Source organism: Halyomorpha halys, unplaced genomic scaffold (genome assembly GCF_000696795.3).
Source record: "Halyomorpha halys isolate HHAL.00 unplaced genomic scaffold, Hhal_1.1 Scaffold1462.1, whole genome shotgun sequence".
NCBI classification, from domain to species: domain Eukaryota; kingdom Metazoa; phylum Arthropoda; class Insecta; order Hemiptera; family Pentatomidae; genus Halyomorpha; species Halyomorpha halys.
The window spans coordinates 381,469-405,983 of NW_027107297.1; the positions used below are offsets into that span (position 1 = coordinate 381,469).

A 24,515-nucleotide genomic window follows, 5' to 3' on the forward strand; every position below is an offset into this window, starting at 1 on the left:
CGATAAGGTCGGGATACAGAAACTTGTCTTTAAGCTCAAGAATGCATTACCAAAAACACAATTTTTTATTCTTCAATAATTTCTTTTGGATTGAATTTTCTCCGTTTGTCAAGGCTCACTGCTATCCTAGCCGTTATGACTCAGAGATTACTTATAACACTACTATGTGCATTAATACTAACATATACATACAATATTCAATAATTACTACTGATCAAAATGTAACATAGGCCTCAATAAACTCACATTATAACTTGATAAAGTCGCACGAATGATGCCTACACTGGAAGATTTGACTGAAAATGAGAAGTTCCAACATATTAATATTTAAAATTTGACTAGAAACTAGTACGCCCATTTACATTCATAACTCACTCATCCCGCAGATTACAATATTTCGGGGTGACTTTTGGTAGGAGAATGACATAGGGCCCACATGTATAGAACTAACATGAGAATTTAAACAATTAATAAATCATAACTTTCTGAATGTTTTATCTAATTAAAAATATATGCTCTTTGAACGTGAGGAAAGTGATGTTCAATTTATTTCCCTCCAAATCTGAAATGTTTATGTTGTTCATTAAAAATTGCTGATATGTCAAATTAAGTTTAAAATTAAATATTGAGTTTCTGCAGCAATGAATGAACTGTCACCTCGACGTTTTCCACGAAGTCCAGTTGTCCCTCCTAGGACTCCACCGCAATGGAAAAAACCACAAGATGTTATGAGGGAGAGAAAAATTCGCATAAAACAGAATGCCCTTTTAGCTAGAATTAATAGAAGTCCTTCTCATGATATTGCTACAACTGTGTCTTCAACCAATTCCGTTAAACGGAAAAATCCGTTTTCCAAGTAAGCTATTTATACCTAACATCCTGGGATCAAATTATTAAGTTATCACAGGTCTATGTATCAAGGTTTAATGAATTAAAAAAAGATGTATAGATTTTAATTTCCAGAATATATAAGGGAAGAATGTCGAACCTAAGTATTTGAACTAAATTAATGGGCTGTTAAAATTTCATCACGAGTTCATAACATTGTGGCCAGTCAAGTTATCATCAGTTACAGCTATAGTAAAGTATAGCTTTGGTGTTATGAACATATACTTTAAATAGTGAAGTATTAACAGTAAAATGTTGATTTAATTCATATACCTGCCTTTACCTTTAATCTACAAATAATTGTTATGAAGTATATTTTATGCACCATTGAGTGTACTTCGATATTTCTATATCATTGTTATAGGTATTAGCTGATAAGAAAAAATTATTTTTAATGTGTGCCTGCATTTTGGCATGTGTTGTTGGCTATCATAAGGGTAACAGGTGCAGAGATTCTACATCAAGTGCGTTTTAGTGCTCTTGTAGAATCTTTGTACCTGTCACCCTGATGAAAGATGAAACTTTAGCATATATAAAAAATGTTTTACTTATTAGTTGTTGTTGTCTGGGGCTTTAGGGCGTAAAACCCTGAGGTCATCAAAGCCCATATTAGTGTTTTTTCTTCTCTGACCCCCATCCCTTTACTAACTTTTTGAATTTCTTTTGTTATCAATCATATTTAATATATTTAACTTTTTTTAAAACCCTTTTATGTGATGTGATGTAATTTATTTTTGAAGTAATGTTTTATTGAAATCAGTTTCATGTACCTGCTTAGTGAGGCATGTGGCAACTAATAAAGTAAACCTAAACATGACATAAATATTGTCCACTGTGATTTTAGATGCAAAGAAGTAAAAGAACCAGTTTTAAAAAGAGTCAAACCTGAACCCGAAGTACCTTCTGAGTCATCATTGTTAGAAATTCTGGGATTCAGTGAATCCAAAGACTTGGAATCAACTATAAATTCGCATTCTTGGAATTGTTCAAGAAATGCTATTGAGGCAAGATGCTCTTCAGTGTTTCATTCAATTTGTAAAATATCAGTTAATATTTTTTTAGTTAATTATTGTTGTTTTTTAGTAGAACAAAGAAAATGAAATTAATGGAAGTTCATTTAAAGCATTACCTATAGATTGGACTTTGAGAACAAAAATGAGGTTTATTTCACTAAAACCTTTTCCTTGGACCCAGATGCTAAAGACCTGTGAGGAAGCATCTGGTATTACAGGGTACATATTTTTATTTTATTTTATTTGATCTTTGTTCTTTAGATAATTTTGTTTCTCCTCTACCTTAGTTTCATGGAATTTTCACTATTTATGTTTTATGGTCATTTTGTGTGATACTCAATATATTATAGAAGTTTGTAATGTTTGAGGACTTTATTCTATTGCAGAATAAGATGAGAAAGTAGTGTGCAGTATGATAATATTGGGTTGTTTCATATGAAATATCAGTTTTTACAGAGAAGATTATTTAGTAAAATAATTTTCTAAAATCAAAATATATGTATTCAAAATATTTGCCCTCATTTTCTATACATTTTCCTCAATGTGTTATCATGTTGGGGAAAATGTACAGTCAACGCTGAAAATGGGTTTTTGACCTGAGAATCATTTGCAAAAATTTTACCTTTAAGGATTTTACCAAATTTCTGAATTGATGGAAATTTGTTGGTAGATTAGGTGAGTGTGAAATACTTTGAAATATAGCTCACTTAGCTTCTTCACTCTATTGTGAAGTATGAGGACTTGTGTGTAACAGTACAGGTCCCTTCCTATTAACCAATGCAGGTTGTGTTTTTGACAACTTTCTGATGCATTATGTCAATATCACTGCTGTACGATGTGGATACAATAGTTTTATCCCTGGGTAAAAAGGAGAAATGAGTTTTATTTTTTCAATACGTTTTTGGGTACAAATGTGGTTTTAGCATGGTCCTGGTCTTTCATTGGTATATAACTACTGACCTGACCAAAGCCTGTTGTCATATACAATCAACTTTTCATTACATGTGAGTATCCTTTTGAGAAAAGACTTATTTCTTTGCCTATTAAGCAGTGGAATGCATGTCTCATAATGCTTGACCTTGCTCCCATTTACTATGTTTATGAGGTACCTATAGATCTACTTTTTTTACTTTACCGATGGTTTTTAAGTGTCGAGAAACTGTCAATACACTTGTATTCAGTTGTGCTGTAAGTCTTTTAACTGTTTGGTAAGGGATTTCTTCCACAGCAAGTTCATCGTCATCAATTGCTGGTGGAGGTCTTCCTCTGGGTTGGTTATCCAAGTCTATTTCTCCTGCTAAAAAGTTTTCAAACCATTGGCGAATGGTCCATTTGTTACGACACCCTTCCTGAATGCTGTGGTAATGTTTCTTGCAACTTGGGCTGCCGAGTGTCTTGAGTTTAAACTCATAAAAAAAAATTACTTGAAAATGGAATTTTCATGGTCATATTTAATAGCATACTAAACAATGTGCAATCAGTTGGAATGATAGTAAAGATAAAAAAAAAAAAAAGGAGAGAATTAATAATGGCTCATTATAGTCTGTAAACAATATAAGTCCACTAATCCCACTTTGAATTTTTGAAATAATAAAAGTGGACATTTCATATGTAATGACCCAATATAATGGAAGGCCTTCAAGTTTATCTGAGCTACTTCATTTGAAGTGAAGGGAAACGTGGTTACTTTTGTTTTTGTTATTGGTATTACTTAGTTTTAGTAGCTGGTAATAAGTGGTCTAGTGACTTGGTTTCATTAAATAAAATTTAATAGTGAAGTTAAAATTTTTGTTATGAGTATAAAGAAGTAATTATTAAAAGGGATATAGATTATGTAAAAATGTTATTAAACAATGAAACAGATTTTTTTTTTTAACTTGTTGGTTGAGGAAGGTCATTTATTAGAATGAAATGAGCACTTAATATAGGATGGTGCAGAAATAACTGACACATATTGAAAGGATGTAAAAAACAAAAAATTTTTTACTTTTAAATAAGTACTGTGGAAATAATTTCATATCAACAAATTTTAAAAATTATGTCTTCCAAATGTCGGCCATTATTGACTACTCAATGCTGAATTCTGTCTTATGAATTTTCCATCACCGTTTTATTAATTTCCAGAGGAATGATATTCTGTTTTTATTTTTGATTCTTTCCTTTAAATTATTCCGAAAATAAGGTTGGATTTTCTATTCTTGTACTTGCAATATTCCCAGTATTAAAAAAGCACATGGAAATAAATCTGGTTACTGTGCTGACGACCTCTACATTTACCTCTTGAAGTTGAAAAATTTTTCTCAAAACGTCTAGGGGATATCAAGATGTATGAGCAATGATTTGATCTTTTTGGATCCATTATCTTCTATACTGATAACATTTTTGGTAACGGTTTTTCAATGTAGCCCAATATTTGGAAAATTAAATTTTTATAACTCACTGAAATAAAACTATTTTCAATGTACATTTTAGAAATAATACCAGTTTTTGTTTTTACTGCTCTTAAATTTTTTTTTGTTATTTTTGTCCCATCCTGTATGCTGTAAAAGTACCAACATATTAAACAACTTCATAATACTGTAGGCTTTATGAAACTCAAAGTAAGTTATGTTTATTGTGTGGACCATATTAACTATGATTTTGCTCGTCAAAAAAGAATAAATATGTCAATCCTAAGAATTGTCATATTTTTCTCATGCTGTTCTTTTTTATTTTTAAACATTTATATGTTTTCACTAAGAACTAATAGATGGAGTGAAATAATCTTTTTGACATTTTTTATGGAACCATATAACCAACATTCCTTATGTTACCAATTTTCTTTTACTATACATCATTAAATTTGCTATTTCACTTTTGGTGTACTAAACATTATTATTTCACTGTTTAAAGAGAATCAGTGAAACTACATTTCTAGACATCCATAATGACTTTTTGATCCAAATACATTACTAGTTTCTTGAAAGCATTAAATAATACAGACTATGATCCACCAATACTGTGGTTAGTATGTAATAAAAAAAAGGATTTACTAAGAAAATAGCAATTATTTTTATTTTCACTTCCTTTGTCCTTAATTAAAAAAAAAATAATAGTATTTTAGAAATTGTTTCCTTTGGGTTTAATCTGTAAAATAATTATTGAGGGTTTGAATAAAAAAAATAAAACATTGTAAACTTTAGTTTTCTAATTTAATATATTTACTAATCAATTGTTTAAGAGTGGTTTATATTAATAATAACACAACTGCAAAGAAAACAATTTTTTTTTAAATAGTTGTATTGAGATTGTATGTTTTTGTATGTAAATAGCCATTTAAAAAAATAATAGGAAACTGGTATGATATTATCTTCGTTATTATTAGTATGATATTGTTTTTGTTTTGAAAATTATATTACATGAGCAATTAGTCTGTAAGTATATAGACATTTTTTTAATGAATTGTGACTAATCAGTAATTTTGGTATGCTCAAAAATATTAATGTTATGTGTGAGGGAGTAATATGGTAATAACATGAAAACAATTTTTAGGTTGTCTCTTTGTTAATAGCCTAAGGGCCGAAATGTTGGAGAATTAAAATAAACTTTATTGAGAGTAAAAAGGATCATTTGTGTTATTATTAAGAGAAAATATGTTATGATATATGCTGACATTTGGTTCTACATCATAGATTTTTTGGGCAAAAGAATCATGGGTGTGCGGGTTCTCACAGTCTTCTACACTCTGACTTTGACTTCTGTCAAAACAGGCCGACGAAGCCCTGTAACATGTGGCGAAACGGCTCATTAAAATAGTTGTCACTATTTGAGTTTTTTGACTGCACCTAGATCATATTCCATTTATTACAATATAATTTATTTAGATAAAATCAATGAGTTGAGTTGTAATTTCACTTCATCGTAAATATGAATGACTTTTTTATTATTTCAAATCTCTTCTCGAAGTATTTTTAAGTAGGAGGGTAATCCCAGAAGTAAGGTCTTGTATTTTTTTTATAAATAAAAAATTCCATATATTTTCTGTAATATTTACATCATTTTAAAGTTTAAATATTTGTCTATTTTCTAAATAATTACCACTAGGGTCGATGCATGGTTAAAGGTGTGACAATTTTTGTTCCACCATGTCATACCAGTTTCCTATCACGGCCTTGAGAAAGCAATAATCCTTATCTATCATTTTGTGGGAGCTGGATACCTTCCAGCCTAATGGCCTTTCAATTTAGGAAACTGATGGTATACACCTGATGCTGAATCTGGACTAAAGGGAGATTGTGTGGATTATGTCACATTGAAACAGTTTCAGCATGATGGTTTAACGACAATGTATGAGTGAGCATTGTTAATAATTCTAAAACCCTTGTTCAATATTCCTCTTCTGTGGTTATAAATTTCCTGTCTTGAGTTTTTTCAATATTTCACAGCACCTATAAATATTGTGGTAGGAGACATAAAATGACTTTACTGGTAGTAATTATTTGAATACAGGTAGTGACTTGACACTGATTTTTACTTTTTAAGCAACAAGTAAGGCCACTAGTCCTGTGATTGTTTTCTCAGATTTGTAGTGGAACACACAGGTTTCATAACCCTTGACAGTAATTTCAAAAAACTAAAAATGAGGTTCAATACTTTGTTAAGGAATTTTGTATTTCTATAAAAATTAAAGACCTTTCTTTTGTTATTATCCTAGTATTATTGTTTCTTATTTCTACTTTAAAATAAAGTAGATTTTTTATTTTTTTTATTTTTATGCTACTATTTTATCAGGTTTGTCCGTTGCTTGGAGTTCAATAATGAAAGGAGTGGTGCAGGCCTTGACAGCAGTCCTAACTCTCGGTTTCACCAGAGTTGCCTTTTTTGGCAGCATCCTCAGTTGCCTTGGCTGGATTTGTATCCAAGACATTCTTTGAGGAAAGCTGATAAACAACCATTTCTAATTTCACCTGCTGTCAAGGAAGCTTTGTATAAGGACTGGTCAAATAGTTTTCGGTCTCTTTTTCAGGTATTTACTTTGTTCATTTTTAAACTGTGACATTTATTAAAACAAAATTAATTTTTCTTGTGGAAAGCCAGTACTTAGAACCATGTAAATATCACTTTATTTCCTTCCTCTTTTCTCTTAATTTCAGAGTGTTATGTTTTTCTGTCTTCAGTTCATTTCATTCTCTTGTCATTTTTCTTTCCCAAGAACCAGTCTCTTAGGTTGTTCCTTCATCTGCTGGGTGCACCAAGCATTGTCAGTCATCTTCTACAGTTCTACTATTAATATCTTCCTTGAACCCTTTCTAGTCCTTTACAGAGTTAATTATTTCTCTTATATCCACATTCCATGGTGGATCAGTGTTTTGATTACCTATTTTTTTTTTGTGGTACTTGACACAAAAAAACTTGTCACAGTTGAAAAGTTCTTAAAAATATTTTGGAATGATCTTGCCGTTTTCTTTTTTGTTCACTCAGGACTAGAGTTCTGTCCATCTTAAAGTTGAGGCTTAAGAATGATATCAAATCAGTGCTGTATAGTCATTTATCATATTTTAAAGACCCTTAAAAATAGCCTGTTCTTTATCTTCTTGAAGTTCTCCTCCATTTCTGTGACTTGTATGCACAAGTGTTCTCTTAATAATTCTTCACTATGATTTATATGCTTGCTTCTTTATTTTTCTTTTCTTTTTCAGATTTGTATGTGTTTGTTCTTTCTGCATGTTTTGAGTCTTCTATTTGTCTTGAGTGATCTATTTGTTCTAAAAAAGGATAGTTTTCCAATTTACTAATTTTACCATGGTACTCTTTTGTTTATTATCTTTAATATTGAACTTTTGTTATTCACCAAAAAAATAAACTGCTTTTAAACCCTCTTCAAAATTAGGGATTTTACATTTCATGATACAGAGTCCTATTTAAATTTAAAAAATATCTTATACCATAGTCGGTGGTCACCACAGGATGATCCTTGGAACTTAATATTACCTCTGCCATTTTGTTTCTAGTAATAGCTACTTAGATGTTTTTATACCTATACCATTACCATTTAGGAAGATCCAGGAAAAATAATGTCTTATATCTATAATAAACAAGATAAAAAAAAAACAAAGAAGTAACTATTTTTAGGATTAATAAATGTTATAAATACTTTTTATAATGTTATTAATAAATCATTGTGCTGCGTTTTTTATAAGTTACAATGACGATTTTTTTCTTATCATCTTAAATGGTTTCTGAAGCAGTGTTTATGAAAATTAGTTTCATTGTTTGTCATTACAGGGTGTCTAGAAATCTTGAAAATCAAATGAATTTTTTATTTATGGAACCCGAGAAAAAAAAGGAAAACTGTTGCGTTTGGGAAATTCACTGTTATAACTTCAAAATGGCATAAATTATTACATACTGGTTTACTACTTAAATTAAATATCTAAAGTGGTTAAAAGTATCTATATGATTTTATAATTCCAGTTATACTATTAGAACCTTTTTGATTATTTTCTAAAGATATTCTTTTTGATCATCTTACTTTAGTTGTTTCAGTTTTCAAAGGTTGACATAAAAAAATATTAGATATTGACATAAGAGCTTCTATTATAAAAATAAATAGTGGCTTTTGAAATTTTTATTTTCTTGAATGAGATCTCATAACATATCTTTTTTTTTTATAGCTAGTGCGTACCAGGCATTGCCCTTATTTTTATGTGGTAGCAAATACTTTCACATGCTTGTTTAGAGCTGCTGGAATAAATGGGATTGGAGAAACAACAGCTTATGTCTGTCCCACTTCTGGAGGCTTACGAAAACTTTTAAGAGAAGAAGGTAACAACCGAAAACATTGTAATTTGTAATATTTTAATTGAGTATGCTTTGTATTCAAGGTTATATAATTTGAAAAATAATAAAATTGAAAAAGTTATTTTATTGTTAATGTGCTATACAATTTGGCTTTTATTCTATGATAATGATACTGTAGTAAATTATATTCTACTCCTGCTCTTTAGTAGCTGGGTAACTTGTTGAATAAATCAACCCTCTCTATCCTGGTTGGAGTTCTTAAAGATAAATAATAAGCAATAAATTTACTCTTGGCATTGAAATATTCCTAGTATAAAAAAAGCTATTCAAGAAGTTAATTAATTTGAAATATTAATAACTTGTTTATTAATCCTCATACCATTTTGTACTGCCATAAATTAAATTATTAATGTTTTTCTTTTAGTTCTTAACAGAACATTTCCTTCCCATTTATATTGTTTTTGAAGTTTGAACCTTGAAAAAATGTGCAATTGGCTGCCAAAGACTATTGTCAATGACATGATGGAAAATATATTGGAAGGTTGGCCATTGAAAAAGTTACCACTTATTCTTTTTAGTTCTCTAAATATTACTTTGAGCAAATATAAACAATTTCCATTTTTTTTTTTTATTCAATCTTTTGAAATTAAAAATAATTGATAAATGAATGCCTATCATTAACTGTAACCCCACTTATGAAGGAAATAATAATAATAATGATAAAAAAAAATGCAATTAATTAACAATAAGAAAAATATATATCATAAAAATCATATATTGTTAGCAAAGCCAGTTTGACTTGTGAGTCCATCTTTGGTTTCTTAGTCAGTAAAAGTTGTTAATGTTAGTACCTGTTAAAGTCTCTTAAAGTTACACTGGCCTTCAACCAAAAATTTAATTTGATATTGTTTGTTTTTCGGTGTAATGAAGCTGAATAATAACTCCATTATGTTGCTTGAAAATATTTCATAGCTCTAAGGGTAACTAATTAACTAACTAACTCTAAAGGGTAACTAATTAACTAACTAACTCTAACTTAACTGATCAACTTTCATTTTTTATGTTATTGGAAGGACGTTAAATTAATCAAATGTCAAAAATACTATATAGATCCATTTGGGAGAGGGGTGACGGTAGCAGTGTGGTAATAAGTAATAAATTATTACTTATACCACCAATAATAAACCCATAAATTGCGAGTTCAAGTCCCCGGCCCTATTCCAGATTTTTTTCAAGCTTACAACTATACTATACTCACTCACAACCTCCTCTGGGCATTTGTGAGGTCCATCAGCCAATGGGTGGCGTGGGCAGAAAAATAGGCGTGGGAGTGACGGACCACCCTATGAAAACCATGTCAAGAAACGTATGTACTTAAGAAATACATCCCGCGAGGCCTTGGATCTCTACTGTCTGTCATACCAATAAACAAACAAACAAATATAGATCCATTTTTATTTGAGATATGAATCAATGTATTTATGAATATTTAAATGTATTTGTGTGACTTATAATTGCCTTCAATGTATACTTTATTTTTATCATCAGAAGAAGAAAAAACTACTCATCTAACCAAATAAAGCTAATCTTTCCACCACTGCCAAATCATTTGAGTTTGGTCAAAGAAAGTACGATTAATAAATGTTTCAAGTTGATTTTGGAAAAAGTTCTAACAAAACACTCTCTTTGGCAAGTAGAAAAATTTCAATTTGTTATCATTGAAGATTTCTATATGAGAGTTTCATCCCCTTAAGCTGCCTAGAAAATATAGTTGTAACTTATTCAAAAAAATATAAAAGCCATTCAGATATAAAAATATTGTTAATAATTTTATACAATTACGTAGGTACCTAACAAGTCCTGCTTGCATCTTCCTAACTAATCATTAACCATTTCCCATTGAAATTATTAAATGATTAGGTAAGAAGTTTTAATTAAAGTTTATAAGAAATTGAACAGCTAAGTAAATAGATATATAGGAAATAAATTAAGAGCAAAATTAAATTGAAACCTTAATTAATCTGTATACATTGACCAAATGCAAATGTTTTGTATCAAAAGAAATATGAGTTTTCTTTTTTTCTGATGAATGCAATGAAGTATACATTTACTAGGTATGCATTCAATAAAAAGTCCCTTAAATATATTCAAACCAGCACCAGTTGATCAGCTGAGTCCCCTATGAACAATTTTTATGATGATTGTATGTCAGTGTTCATGATAATAAAATATTTGTTTTATTGAAATGTTTAAAATAGGAATCAATTTCTCAATGCCTCTAAGGGACAGCAGTAAGAAGAGAAGAAGTAATGGTACCTCTGAAAATGAAGAAGAAGAGGTGGAAGAAGAAACTGAGGAAATTGAACAAGAGGAAGATGAAAAAGAAGAAAAAGATTGGCTAGCAAGTCTTGGTATTGAAGAATCAGAAATAGGAAAAATTAAAACTGCAGAGGTATTTCATTATGAAATATCTGAAAATCTTGTTAAAGTCACAAGTAATTGTGACAACATTATACTCAGTTATTTTATTGGTTAACTATCATTAATATTTAAAATTGTTGTATAATAAGATATTACCCATATAATAAATATTAATGGCATTAAGAGTGCTCAAATATATCCATCTAGAGAGGATAAATATTTTATTACTTCATGTTTTTAGTTAGTTCATATTGAAATAGTTGCTTGATTAAAAGGAATGAAATTTAAAAGTAAAAGTAACATTTTCTATGATGTTGACAATTAAATATTTGAAAATTCGACAAAATAGACAAGCTCAGATTATCAGATATTTTCTTTTATTTGTTTAAAATTAGTTAACACAATCTTTAGAATGAATTAAGTGTATGGTTGATGAAGTTGAGTTATTCATTTGCCAATGTTGTACAACTTTCTTGATCATAAAGGAAGCTTTGCAATGATACATTTATAGTATTGTGATTTTAGTTCTTTTTAAAATTTATTTAGTCTTGAGTGATTTGGAAATATTTCATAATTTTAATCTAAAACCACAAAAAAAGTAATTATTAAAGCATTATGTTTATGATTTGGTAAAGTGACAGTCTCCTTTCTGCAAATTATGACCAATGAGTTTAGTCTATTTTGTAAAATTTAACAATTATTCAATTGAAAAAGTTATTGGAAGCCTTTAGTAGAATTATTTATAGTATTTGTTATTTATATAAATCTTCTTTTAAAAGCCTTTAGTGCCTTTTAGCATAGAAGCCACCTAGGCCCACTTTCATATTTATTCATAACCATACACATTGTCTGAGTGGCTCAATGTCTTCTCTCTGCCCAGATTTTTAATATATTCCCTAAATGCAATTAGTGGTCTGCAAATGAGTTGTCTTCCTTTTTGTTCTTCCCTATAAGTACTCCATTGGGGATCTTTTTATTGGAAAGAATCAAAAGCTGCTTTTAGGTCCAGATAGACCAATGGTTCCCAACCGGTGGTCTGCAGATCATAACTGGGCTGAGTGAGGGTCCACCCACATTGTGTCTAATGTCACTACAAACTTGTGATGATTTATAATTAGAACAATTTCATCAACTATCTCCTGATGTTCGTGTGTCAATTGAAAGGTTTTTAGAGGCAAATGTGCAATTAAAGTAACTCTGAATGTGATTTAAAGAACCATATAATTTTCAAATACATTCAATATTTTCAAATATTTGCCATATGTTTGTTCTCTATATTTTGTTCAATCCATCTTCTTAGTATCTGCACCAAGATTCTGGTATGTACCTTATAAGTTACTGGAGCTCGGCTAATGGATCTCTACTTATTACACTTACTCAGACATTTTTTTTTTTTTTTTTATGGATCAGCACAGCTAAATTATATTCCCATACCTTATGAATTTTCTTTCTATTCCATATCTTTTGGGTCAGTAGTATCTTGATAAGTTCCTCTCTATTATTATTATCCTACTATTGTTCTTGATCAAGTCACCGCTAGTGCTATTATTCTCTCAACTGCTATTGATACTTCAACTTCCTTTGTTAAATATTCAATCTAGCTAGAACTTAAGTTTATAAATATAATTTTTATATTTTTGGAACTATAATTAATTTTATGGAACAGATTACTACGACATTGTGATACTACATAATTGTATTCTTTTTATGTGATAACTTTCTGGGGTCATTTCACTTATTCATAACTTTCTGGGCACATTTTTAAGTAGTAATTTCTTAAACATAAGTCAGAACCTCATTTTTCATTTTCATTAATGCTGTTTATATCATTTGAAACTATACTAGCTCTACATGTATGTATATGTGTTAAGGTTATTTATAAAAACTATCATTTTTATTTTAAGGATTTTTTTTTAGGAAGCTTCCTCATTGAAAATTGAAGACAAAAATGATGATTCACTTGTTCTTGTGGATGGTAGCGAGGTGCATGCCCTTTTTAATTTTTTAATTAATTGTAAATCTGCTATAGCAACTACTGGACCTCTAGCAGGCATACCTCCTACACTCATCTCTCCTGTTGCTTTTACAGGAGGATCCCTTTTGCCTCTGAAGGTAATAAATCTATAACGTACATAACAATAATTAAATAACCAATAATTTATAGATCTATATATTTTTTTCAACTTGTAAATTTTAATTACATTGTGTCCCTGATCAACACCTAATTTCAGCATTCCAAGATTTCTACAGCATGGCTGATTGTAGAAAGAGTGTCTGGCATATTAGACTGTCCTAAGCGAAGGACTAATATAATATTTGGGCTTCCCACTAACAGTAGATCCATTCTGATCTTGGATTGCTACCTAAAGCAAGTGTTCAATCCATGAATGTCCAATTATTGTCTTGCATTTAATTGATCCTTTGCCTATTTATCAAGATAATGATTTAATTAAATGCTATCTCCATTCTTTTTATTTAAGATGGTACATCCATTCTCCATTCTGACAGAACAGTGTTGATCGAAGTAACCCTTTTTTTTTAAATGACACTCACACTTTTATATGGGTTTATTAAATTAAGTGGTTTATAAACTACAAATTTCATCGTACAATCTTTCTAAAGCACCTTTTTATGGTCAGTTTGACTGAAAAACCTGTGCATTTTTCTTATGGTAAGGAGATGTGCAAGTTAGGAAGTAGCATTCCTGATATGGCTGTATCCTCTTTAGATGTATAGGAACTAGTTGGTCCATCTGAATTTCTGCTCATATCTATTTATGAGTTTTCAGTGAATACAAAAGTTTTTTAATACAACTTCATTTCCTATCTTTTGGAATTGAATCATTTTGATTTTCTTTTCCTAGATCTGATGGAAATTTACCTTGATTGACACCATTTTGTCGAAAACATTTTGAAAGTAATTTTGTTTATTGACTGCAATGTTTTGTAATTTAAATAGAATAGGAATAAGAAATTAAGAAATCAGTCTCATTACTTTGATGTATATCTTGTTTTATAAAAATAAGATTTATGTTTTAATTTGTATTTACATCTTTATATGTATAAGCGTAAGAATCATCCTAGTCAAAATTTAATTTATGTTTATTATTTATCTATATATATTTGTTATTCATCACATAGTAACTAAGTTACTAGTTTTTAATTTTATTTATTTCTATTTCAATTATAAACCTACTGATTAAAATGCTTAGGTCAGAGAAAGTACTGTAAAACAAGACAATGAAAGATTTTATACCATCGAAGTACGTGGGCCAATACTTCCAAATACAGTCCAAAATTTGTGCAATATACTTCAAGAAAATCTTGATACTTTCTCAGTAACATTTGCAAATGTTGATTTCACCAAAGCATACACTCTTTGCAAAGGTAACATTTTAAAATTATTACTATGAATGTAGTTAGTGGTGTAGACCATTTTCACTTTGTAAACATAAAATAATACATATTGGAAGCTCTTATTGCTGTTATATATCGCTGTCTGACAGTCGGTCTTTGTTTTATCTAGACATTCCAATTCCTTAACAAAAATCATTCAAATATTTAAATTAATTACCCAAAAACTAATAAAAATGTTCATTTTAAATACAAATAATTAATTTAATAAATGTTATTTATCAACATAATGCATAAATATGCTATTTAAAACATCCTACATTTCAAAAGAATTATTTATAAATTGTTAATAATTCGTAATTTAGATTTATGAAATAAATTATAACTTTTTACTTATAAGAAATATTTTCTATATGTATATATAGTTGACCGTAAAGATTTAAATATAAGAAGATGGTCAGGGTTGCGGTCAAAAAAAGATTTTTTTTTTACTTTACTTTTTTATACTTTTTTGACCGCAACCCTGACCATCTTATAAAGAAATATTTCCTTTTACAATCTAAATAACAATTTTTTCTCCATACTATAAATATTAATAAACTTTTTCTTATATTTTTTATAATATTTGCTTTTAATTGTTCAATTTCCAATATCTCTGTTCTGTTTATGGTAACAGTTAGCACTTTTTAATTTTATTCGACAACAGACATAAAATATCACTACAGTATATTGTTTTTTTTTAGGTCCCAATGAAGCAATTAAAAATTCACCTTCAAAGCAAACAAATGCATTTAGTATGGAAAGTCTCAAAGACTCTGGTTTAGATACCAAATTGCTTGCAGCATTTTGCTCAGAAAACCTCCAGGCTTTTGATAGCATTAGGTGGAATGGTAATTCATTTATGATTCTGTGATTCAATTTTTAGTAAAACGATACCAAATTAAGTGCTTTGTGCACAATTATTTTTATTCATGCTCAGTTTGTATATATGGTGTTTGTAACTATGTGATATCTAGACAAAGATACAATTTGCAATAGTTGTTAACTATTTGTGTATATGTTAACTTTTTGACACTTACATTTAAAGACTATTATAATTTCTGACAGTTTTCTTTTCTTTTAAAATTTTTAACTATGGTTATAAATTATACCTTGTGTTCTATGAATATTTCATTCTTTCCTAGGTAATGAAGTTTTACTTTTAGGTTAAGATATTAGAGAACATGTAAATAATTTGAGTTGATCATTCCTGTCATTCTCTAAATTAAATTTATAGATGTCTGAGTTTAACAGTATAAGCTTCAAATCTTCATGTTTATTTAAGTTATAAATTTATGATATCAACTGATGTGATTTATCATTTTCATTATTATTGGTTTGTAGCCAACTATCTTATTAGAATATTAAGGTTAACATGTTATAATTTTGTTTATGTTTCCACCATTCGATTCATGTTTATGTATATGTTCATGTAGCCCATAAACTTTAGTTACAAGAATGTATGTAAGACATTCCTTCAGTTCAGGTCTGGAATCTGTAGGGGTGTTAAGTATTGGTTCTCATCAGTTAGCATGTATTAGTTCTTAAAAAAAAAAGACAAAAACAGTTATCTTACTGTCTAATGTGATGATATTCATCGTTGAAGTATTCAGATTGTTTTATTGAAAACTTTAAATCTTAAATTATACTATTAATGTTGAATTAGCTCCATACTTCAATACAAAAGTGGCATGTCTGAAAATTTCGGAGAGAATTGGGTTTAAATTATGATTAAAGAATTACAGTATCATCTAATTTCTATTTTGATAAATGTCAATTGATCATTTTGCATTTTTAATAAGTTATATTATACCTTAAATTAAGTATTTTTTTTGTATTTCGAAGAGATACTTCTAAAATGTAACAAAACCCTAGATAGCAGAATAGGTAGATAGGCCACTCTGGTTTTGTACTGATAACATATTCCTATATATAGAATAAAACATAAAGTAAACTCTGAATTGATTTATTTTTATTGGGTTGGATATTAATCAGAAATTCCATTATTGGGTAAAAACACAGTATTCATAAAAATAACCCCTCTACATTAGAAGAATCCACCAATCTGTATTATATACATTTATTGTGATGATGATTGTTATTGGGAATCATAGTACTAATAATATCCAACATGGGCAAATCTGATTCAATTTATTTGTATAACTACGCAATACCTTCTACTGTATAAAATGCCAGGCTGGAGGTAAAAGTGATCAAGTGACTTTTTCACAAAAATGTTTCTTTCTCTCACTTTTACCTCCGATCTGACCAAATATTTAAAGGTACAAAAATAGTTTTAAAAAAATTTAACCCTCCAATATACTGGATCTCAAAATTTGTATTAATTAAATCTTATAATAATGTCATATTGAAGTTGAAAAATACATCAAATATTCTTAAATGTTTTGAAAATTGTATATTTATATCATTTAATTGTATAACGTTTTTATTTCTCTATTTACTAACCAGTGCAATAATAACCCATTTGGAATATTATACTTCACTAAATATCAATAAATATTTCATGCTGTATTAAATAGTTTACTTGTAGGGATACATTAAAAAGTTTTTGATGTTTTTTTTTTCAATTTTGAATTACTAAAAACTATAGATAATTAAATATCATGACACATCAAACTTAACATTTTTCTTTTAGAAGTTGGCTTATTTTTTTTTAAACATAAATTGTATTCATATGCTTGTAACAACCTTATGAGAAATTTTGAAATGTTTTCTAATAACTTAAATCCATTATACCCATCTGAAAAGAATAGAATTCTTGATTTTATTAACTTTATTGAATAGATAAGAATTTTTTTTCTTAGATTAATTTATATTCTGACAAGATTTTAAGTTTTGCCCACTGTGTTATTGCTAATAACTTGGTACAACTCTTCAGGATTAATACCTTCTCTCAGAGGCTGTGAAATCTGAGCATGTTAGGGCGAGAGTCTTTTATTGCATGGTTCGAAGCAGTGTGGGTTTGATTCCCACCTGGGTGAGTTAATATTTATTTCATGGCGGTCCCACGAAATTAATCTTGACACTCTCACTCTGGTTAATAATTGATACCAACCTCTATGTTACTATCAGGAATTGGTAAAAAAGGACCAATAAGCCAATTTAACGATCTAGTTCTTATCTTCATTGCTAATTACTTGTAGCTGACATCATGAACTCCTGTTAAGTGTTTTATTCTGTTAAGATTAGCAAAATCTTAAATAGCAATGAAAGTAATTCAAGAATAAACTATTTTGACCGTTTTAAACCCACAGTTTTTTAATATTAAACTATATAATAATAAAAAAATAATAATTTAACAGTTTTATTTATATATAATTTTTTTTTCCACATAGGGTGAATGCACCAGTTATTGACACTTTAGTGGCAGACCTTGAGGTTTTTTGTGGTAAAATATATAATTTTGACCAATTTTTTTTTATTCATCGATTATTAGATAAATAAATGTCCTATAATTAACTCCATTTTTGATATATTCAGTAAATAAATCATAGTTTTGAATTAATAACAATAAACCATAGGATTCTATTTGCACTGTTTTTCATTGATGAAAAAGTTATTGACAGGGGAAATGTACCAATTATTGACATAGACCAAAAAATCCAATTTTATTTAATAAACATTACATTTTTAAAGCTACTTCTTTTTCATGTTTTTTTCTGTGCTCTAAATAAAGCTCTTTCCTTTTTTTTTTTTCACTCAATATTTGAAATAAACTGTTTCCCCACAATTATTCCTCCTTCTCATTGTACCAAGCAACTAATTGCTCTCTCCGAATAATAGTTTGGCTCAGCATCAAGTTTTCAGTGATCCTATGGGAAATATCGGTGTTCTTCCTTATAAAACTTTAAATCTGTTTCCATCCTGGTCTATTTTCTTTGAACGAAGTATTTTGGTGTTGGTCTTTTATTAGTCTCTTAATACTTTATTTAAGATCATCACAAACTTTGTACGACAAACATTGTACTTCTTTAATTTAGAATTTATGTAAAGTTCATTTTTTACATCAACCACTGCAGCAAGCATACTCTCCACAGAGTAAAGTCTCCTTTGATTTTTGCTCATATTTAGTTTATTTCTAATATTTTTGGTTGAGATGGTCCCATTGTTTCTATAACTGAAAACTTAATAATAAATGAATGCCCATAACTATGATTATTCCTCCCTAGAAAGTGTAGACATAACCTAGTACCATAAATTGTTAAGCAGGTGTTTATTCTTCCTAACATTCTCCAGTTATTTATACCCCTTGTCAAATACTGAACCCACATTCATTTATTAAAATGGATTAGTATTGTGTTCATATTCAAAAACTGATTGAAAGAACATTTCAAAGCAAAATTAAAACCTATTTCTAATTATTGACAGTGTAGTCAATAACTAGAAAAATAGTTTTTTTTTTGGGATCCAGTTATTGACATACCTATTTGTAATTAAGTTTTAATTCTTTCAGTCAAAACACATAAGAAATGTTTATTATAAGATATCACAAACTAGGAAAATAAAAAAGAACTTATTGAAATAATTTTATAATCCACAAAAACACAATTTACCTCCTTAAGCTGAAACACATAAAACGAGGGTCATATGAAGACTGATGTTAGTAGTGCACATTTCCCATTTTTATTTGGGGCACTGGCAACTTGATTGTTGAGAGAAGCTATGGGAAGGTTTAGCCTTCAATCTGCCCCAAGTTTGAAATTCTAAGTTAGTAGAATCTGTCTACAATGAATTTGCTATTGGGTAAAGGGAGAGAGAGTAAAGTTGTAAAAATATGTTTTATCATTTAAAGTTGAGCACTGAACTGGAAGTCAAGTTGACTGAGTGAGTAGAGAGGAGACAGAAGAGTGGGAGGTCGACGGGAGAATATTTACCACTGTGCATCTCTCTCCTCCTTTACCAACCAGCAAATCTCTTATTTAAACAAAGGTCTGTCAATCACTGGTGTGCTTGCCCTCTCTGTAACATTTCGACTCTTTTCATTTGCCTTTTTCAAACATTTCCCTCTTCATCCCGGACACAATATTAAAATCTGTTTTCATTTGTACAACTCGTGAAAGTATTTGTTACAATTTAATTAAACATTTGTTTTCTTTTTCTCTGATATTTTTCACTACAACAATTTTTTCCTCATTGCTTGTTACATTTAAAATATATAAGTTAATACTATACACAAGATTTAATCTTAAAAACATTTGTTACTGTTAAAATAAATAAACTAAGAGGATTTTTCATTCATATTTAGGCAAAATTTATTATAGTTTTTAAACTAAATATAAAACCAATTTTAAATTCTTTTTTTTTTTATTCCAGTAAAACATGTGTATTATCACTTTTTTCTTAATTCACTATGAGAATTCTATTGCTTTATCAAATATTTACTGGCTTCTTCCTTCTTTTTATTACTTTTTTGGCCCAATCTTTCTTTAAGAACTTCTTATGTTAGAAACAAGAAGCCATTTTTTTTTTTATGGTCTATATAGCTATTATTTCATCATACTCAAAAGTGAAAATTAAGTGAGCAAACTAAAAGTTTAACTCAGAGGACATCTAGTTCTTTAATGATCTGCTGATGCTGATCAGATATAATCCTTGGATCTTGATTGATTCCTCATTGTCCTTGAATCTCATTATTGATATACATTGTAAATATATGTTGATAAATAGGACACTGCTTAATTGGCTCCAAAGGAACAGTTGACTTGGCCTCTAAACAAAATTATTGCAGCTTAATTTTTAGCTTTAGAGTAAAATAGTTCAGTATTAGTTTTATTCTAGAGCTGACTCTGTCCTGGAAACAGTTTATTCCTAGACTGGTAGCTAGGTTAGAAGCTTGGGCTGGTCTAAAATAAAAACCAACTACTGCTCTTTAGATTTAAAAATGTTTATTTCCAATTTTTACTCCATAATCACACTATAATAGCTCATTATGCATTGTATTTTGTTCCTTCAGACCCTTTCTTTATTAGTCTACTATGCCTTTGATATGTGTCTTCTTTAACCAAACCACATACTTTAGATGTCGGGGCAACCTGGATCCATTTCTTAAATACTTTTCTATCCGTCGCCAACTTCTTGACCACTGAGAACAATTCATCTGTTTCTTACCAGATCCAATATGAGGTCCATCCACTTATTCCTCGGTCACCTGCATGGCCATTTTCCCTCTTTCTTAGCTGCTCAAATACTTTTTGAGAGTCTATTCAACAGCATATTTTCTTTACACATGGCTGAAACACACCAATTCTTTTCTATGTATATTTTCTATGAGCAGTTCCTGCCCTTTTTTTTCCCTTCTTATATTTCTCATTTGGTTGAATCTAGTTTTACTGAGAGCTTGCCTCAAAAATTTTATTTCTGTGGCTTTTATCCAGATTTTGAACTTTTTTATACTCTGCCAACTTTTAGCTGTATATGTAAAAAGACTTGTTTATTACACCATTATCATTGTTTGTTTTACAAAAATGTAAAACTGTACCGACTTCTACCAGAAATATGATTGGAGCTCTATACCTTTTTGTTATTACTTCTGACCTGAAAACCAATGTTCTCCAACTACAGTTCATGAATTCCATCAAATTCTGGGTTTTGTTTCTTTCTAAAACATACCAAGGCTTTCGTTGTATATGACTGACATGAAATATGGTGGTTTTTATAAGAAAATTTGTTTTCATATTTTTTTTTAATTTACCATTGTTTAAATGAAGTAATGTTTTACTCTTGAAGGTTTTTTGTTTATTTTTTAAAAAATGATTATTCTTGTACTTGTAAATAAATCCATTCGATGAAATGTGTCAAATTGTGTTTATAATAGAATTCTATTTGTAATAATGACCATAAAAGATGTATAAAAAGGTGTGAGCTTTAAAGATTTTTGTTATTGAAAATGATTATCAAATGACCATCTTGGCTATATTATACAATAATATAATATTAAATTCATAGTTTATTGTTTTACCTCACTGTCAATTGAAAATCTTATTATTTTAATGGAAGTAAAGTTGTTAAAAAGAAACTAAGGAGTAAGACAGAACATAGGTTGGTTTCAAAATGAAATTTTAAAAAATGATTGGACAACATCTTCATGATATTTTTTTTTATTCTTTAAGATAATAAAAAAAAAAAAAATAGAATATTGAATTTTTAAAATTTATTTTTAGCTACTTTTTAGAAATTTAAATCACTTTATTATTATCCACTATGTAATTATGTTGGAAACACATTCATTAAGTTGTTGTGCTTAATATTTTAATTTCTTGATTATTTGTATTTTTTTATTTATTGTTTCTTTTAAGCAGCAGTTTTAAATATGCATATTAGGTTAGTTTTTAAATTAATTTGTATTAAATGTTCAAATTAATACCAGTAATGTTTTTTTGGGAATAATTATATTTGTATATAATATAATATGATCCACACTCTTTTGTCTTGTTTCTGAGATGGAATTTTAAATAATTCATAACATTAAAATTGTAGGTTTGATTATTAAATTATATCATTATGATATTAAAACAAATAGTGTTTTGTTTTACTACAACCTTATATTTTGTATTTATTTCCTGAAAATGATATTCCAAGTTATGAATAACTTATAATTAAAAGTCAAGTAATTTTAGCAATAGTTATTAAAAATCAAGTAATTAATAATATGTTTAGCTTAAAGATATCCGATTACTCTGTTTTCTCCTGCTCAAAATCTTGCAGAGCTATAATTGTTTTTCTCCAAATACGTCACAATATTTTTTTGCAAATACATTTGATTTTCTAAGAAAAAAATTGCAACTGAGTGCAGTTATAAATGTTGGAAGATATCCAAAAATTATAAAGAAAAATGGTAAACAAAATTACAGTGTTTCAAGTGTCGTTTACTAATCATGGGGCACAAGAGCGAGAGGGAGATCACTAGAGAAATTAAACTTGGATAACAGGACTTTAATATGAAGTTGTATATATGGGTAGGTCAGGAGGCATTTTTAGGGGCTCTTGAGTACTTTTACCTTACTTAACCAGAGAGAGTGTTTGTTATGAGTTTTTTTAATATTATATCCCTTATTAGCACATTTATTGTGTTAATGCAAACAATAAGTCATCAAAGGGGCAGATTACATACAAGGGGTTAAGTATTTTGTTTTAATTTAAATTGATACTTTTGTCAATTTTTATACAAGTATTTTCAATATAATTGTTAAGAATGTTTTTGTCTAAATGCAATATCTGTACTCAGCATCTCTTATTGTGAAGATACTGGTGAACAATACACTTTGTTCAATCGAGCTTAATAAAGAATAATGTAAACAAGGATTTTTAAACTGAATTGAAAACATACAATAAATATCTGATAAGGTGTAAAGGGGCCTCTACATGTTGGCCGAGCCATGGCGAACTCAGACATACGCGAGCATGTGGATAGGTGGCTCGGCTTGGTTGGCTTAGGCTCGTTGCCGAGCCGTCGAGAGTCGGTTTTTGGACACAGATCAAAGGGGTTCGTGAGAGCGCTCGTGTAGCATCTACACCATTGTTCTTTGTCTAGTTACAACTGAGAGCTGTTAGGAGGTTAAAGGTGTTTGTTGGTACTTTTTATAATAAGTTTTATATTTAATCTTATTTATTTATATTTAATTTCCTTTCATTTTCTTTTTTTGTAATAAAAATAATACAATCCAAGTGCAATGGCTGAAATCACTAGTACGTCCGCCATGTTTGCCTCTCTGAATAACACTGACATGTGGATGGCCCGCTCTTTGTTTACCGAGCATTTGAACGAGCCTCCGATCCGTGGCGAGCGGCCAACATGTGGATCCACCTTAACAGCTCAAATAAGTACAGTGGTGCGCTCTACCGGCAAACCATAGACAACTGCCTTATCAGTGGTCGCCAGCACACTAGTCTCCAGGAAGAAGCTCGAAGCTCTTTGTGTCAAAGTTATTAAACACGATTAAACTATATTGTTTATTAACTTATTACTACATATAATTATGTAATATTGTAAATGTGGATAAATGTAATATTTGATTAATAAAGCTTTAAAACAGAAATGTTCTCACTCTCATATATAACTACTTATATACTGGAAGATTATTGATTGACCGTGTGTATAGATGAATGGAATATGGTCCGGGTGCGGTAAAAAAAAAACTCAAATAGTAGAATTATACTATTTTATTGAGCCAACGTTTCGCCCCACGTTGCAGGGCTTCGTCAGTGCTGATTTGATGGCAGTCAAAATCAAAGTGGGTGACTGCCGTCAAATCAGCACTGACGAAGCCCTGCAACGTGGGGCGAAACGTTGGCTCAATAAAATAGTATAATTCTACTATTTGAGTTTTTTTTTACCGCACCCGGACCATATTCCAATCATAACTAGTTATAGATTTTAATATGGAGGATATTGTAGGTGGCAGTCACATTCAGAGATCGTCAATCTTGATCTAAGAAAAAACAGCTATTTATTGAACATCTCATTTGTAGTTAAAAAGTATTTTTTGGAGTTGTTATTTGAGCATCCTTCCACTTTCCTTTTCCTAATACCCGTAAGTACTGAGGATTAGTTCTCCTCGTACTTCTCACTCGCTATGTCAAAAGACGGATTTGTAACCTCTTCCTTAACAATGACTGAAGACTGGACCCCCCTACTATTTTTTCGACTTCTGACTGTTTTTTTATTATTTAACATCTTTTGTCTTTAAATATTAACTGTTTTATTTGTCTCTTCTCTACTTAATCAAAATGAGGAGGCCCCTCACCTCCGGATATTTTCTAGTAGTATGAAACTGACACATCAAAACAAGATAAGTATTTCACCGTATACCTTCAAGTACCATTGGTAGAAAAAGGTAATATTCAATCTGAATTATGTAACCATATGTAATGCAACCTATTAATTTAATGTTTTTTCTGTTTTAGAGAGATCGGAAATAAAAAAAAAAGACTGGTTCCCTCCTGCGTTGTAGTAACATTGAAAGACTATCCTAATCTCTCCCTCTCTCTCAGATCTCTGAGA

At 29.5% G+C, this 24,515-nt stretch overlaps 1 protein-coding gene across 2 annotated transcripts; it reads left to right on the forward strand.

Annotated features, from left to right (window-relative positions):
• Window positions 1-519: 519 nt before the first annotated feature.
• Window positions 520-21,951, forward strand: hd (humpty dumpty). Of its 2 annotated transcripts, XM_014434928.3 has the most exons (10): window positions 520-856; window positions 1,733-1,892; window positions 1,975-2,120; window positions 6,672-6,906; window positions 8,555-8,705; window positions 10,940-11,133; window positions 13,020-13,214; window positions 14,314-14,488; window positions 15,199-15,345; window positions 17,851-21,951. In XM_014434928.3, the coding sequence occupies exons 1-10, from the start codon at window positions 642-644 to the stop codon at window positions 17,853-17,855; spliced, it is 1,623 nt and encodes a 540-aa protein (XP_014290414.1). In that variant the 5' UTR covers window positions 520-641; the 3' UTR covers window positions 17,856-21,951. The 2 variants fall into 2 exon arrangements, with proteins under 2 accessions (XP_014290414.1, XP_014290413.1); XM_014434927.3 differs by having other exon boundaries at window positions 15,199-21,951.
• Window positions 21,952-24,515: the final 2,564 nt, after the last annotated feature.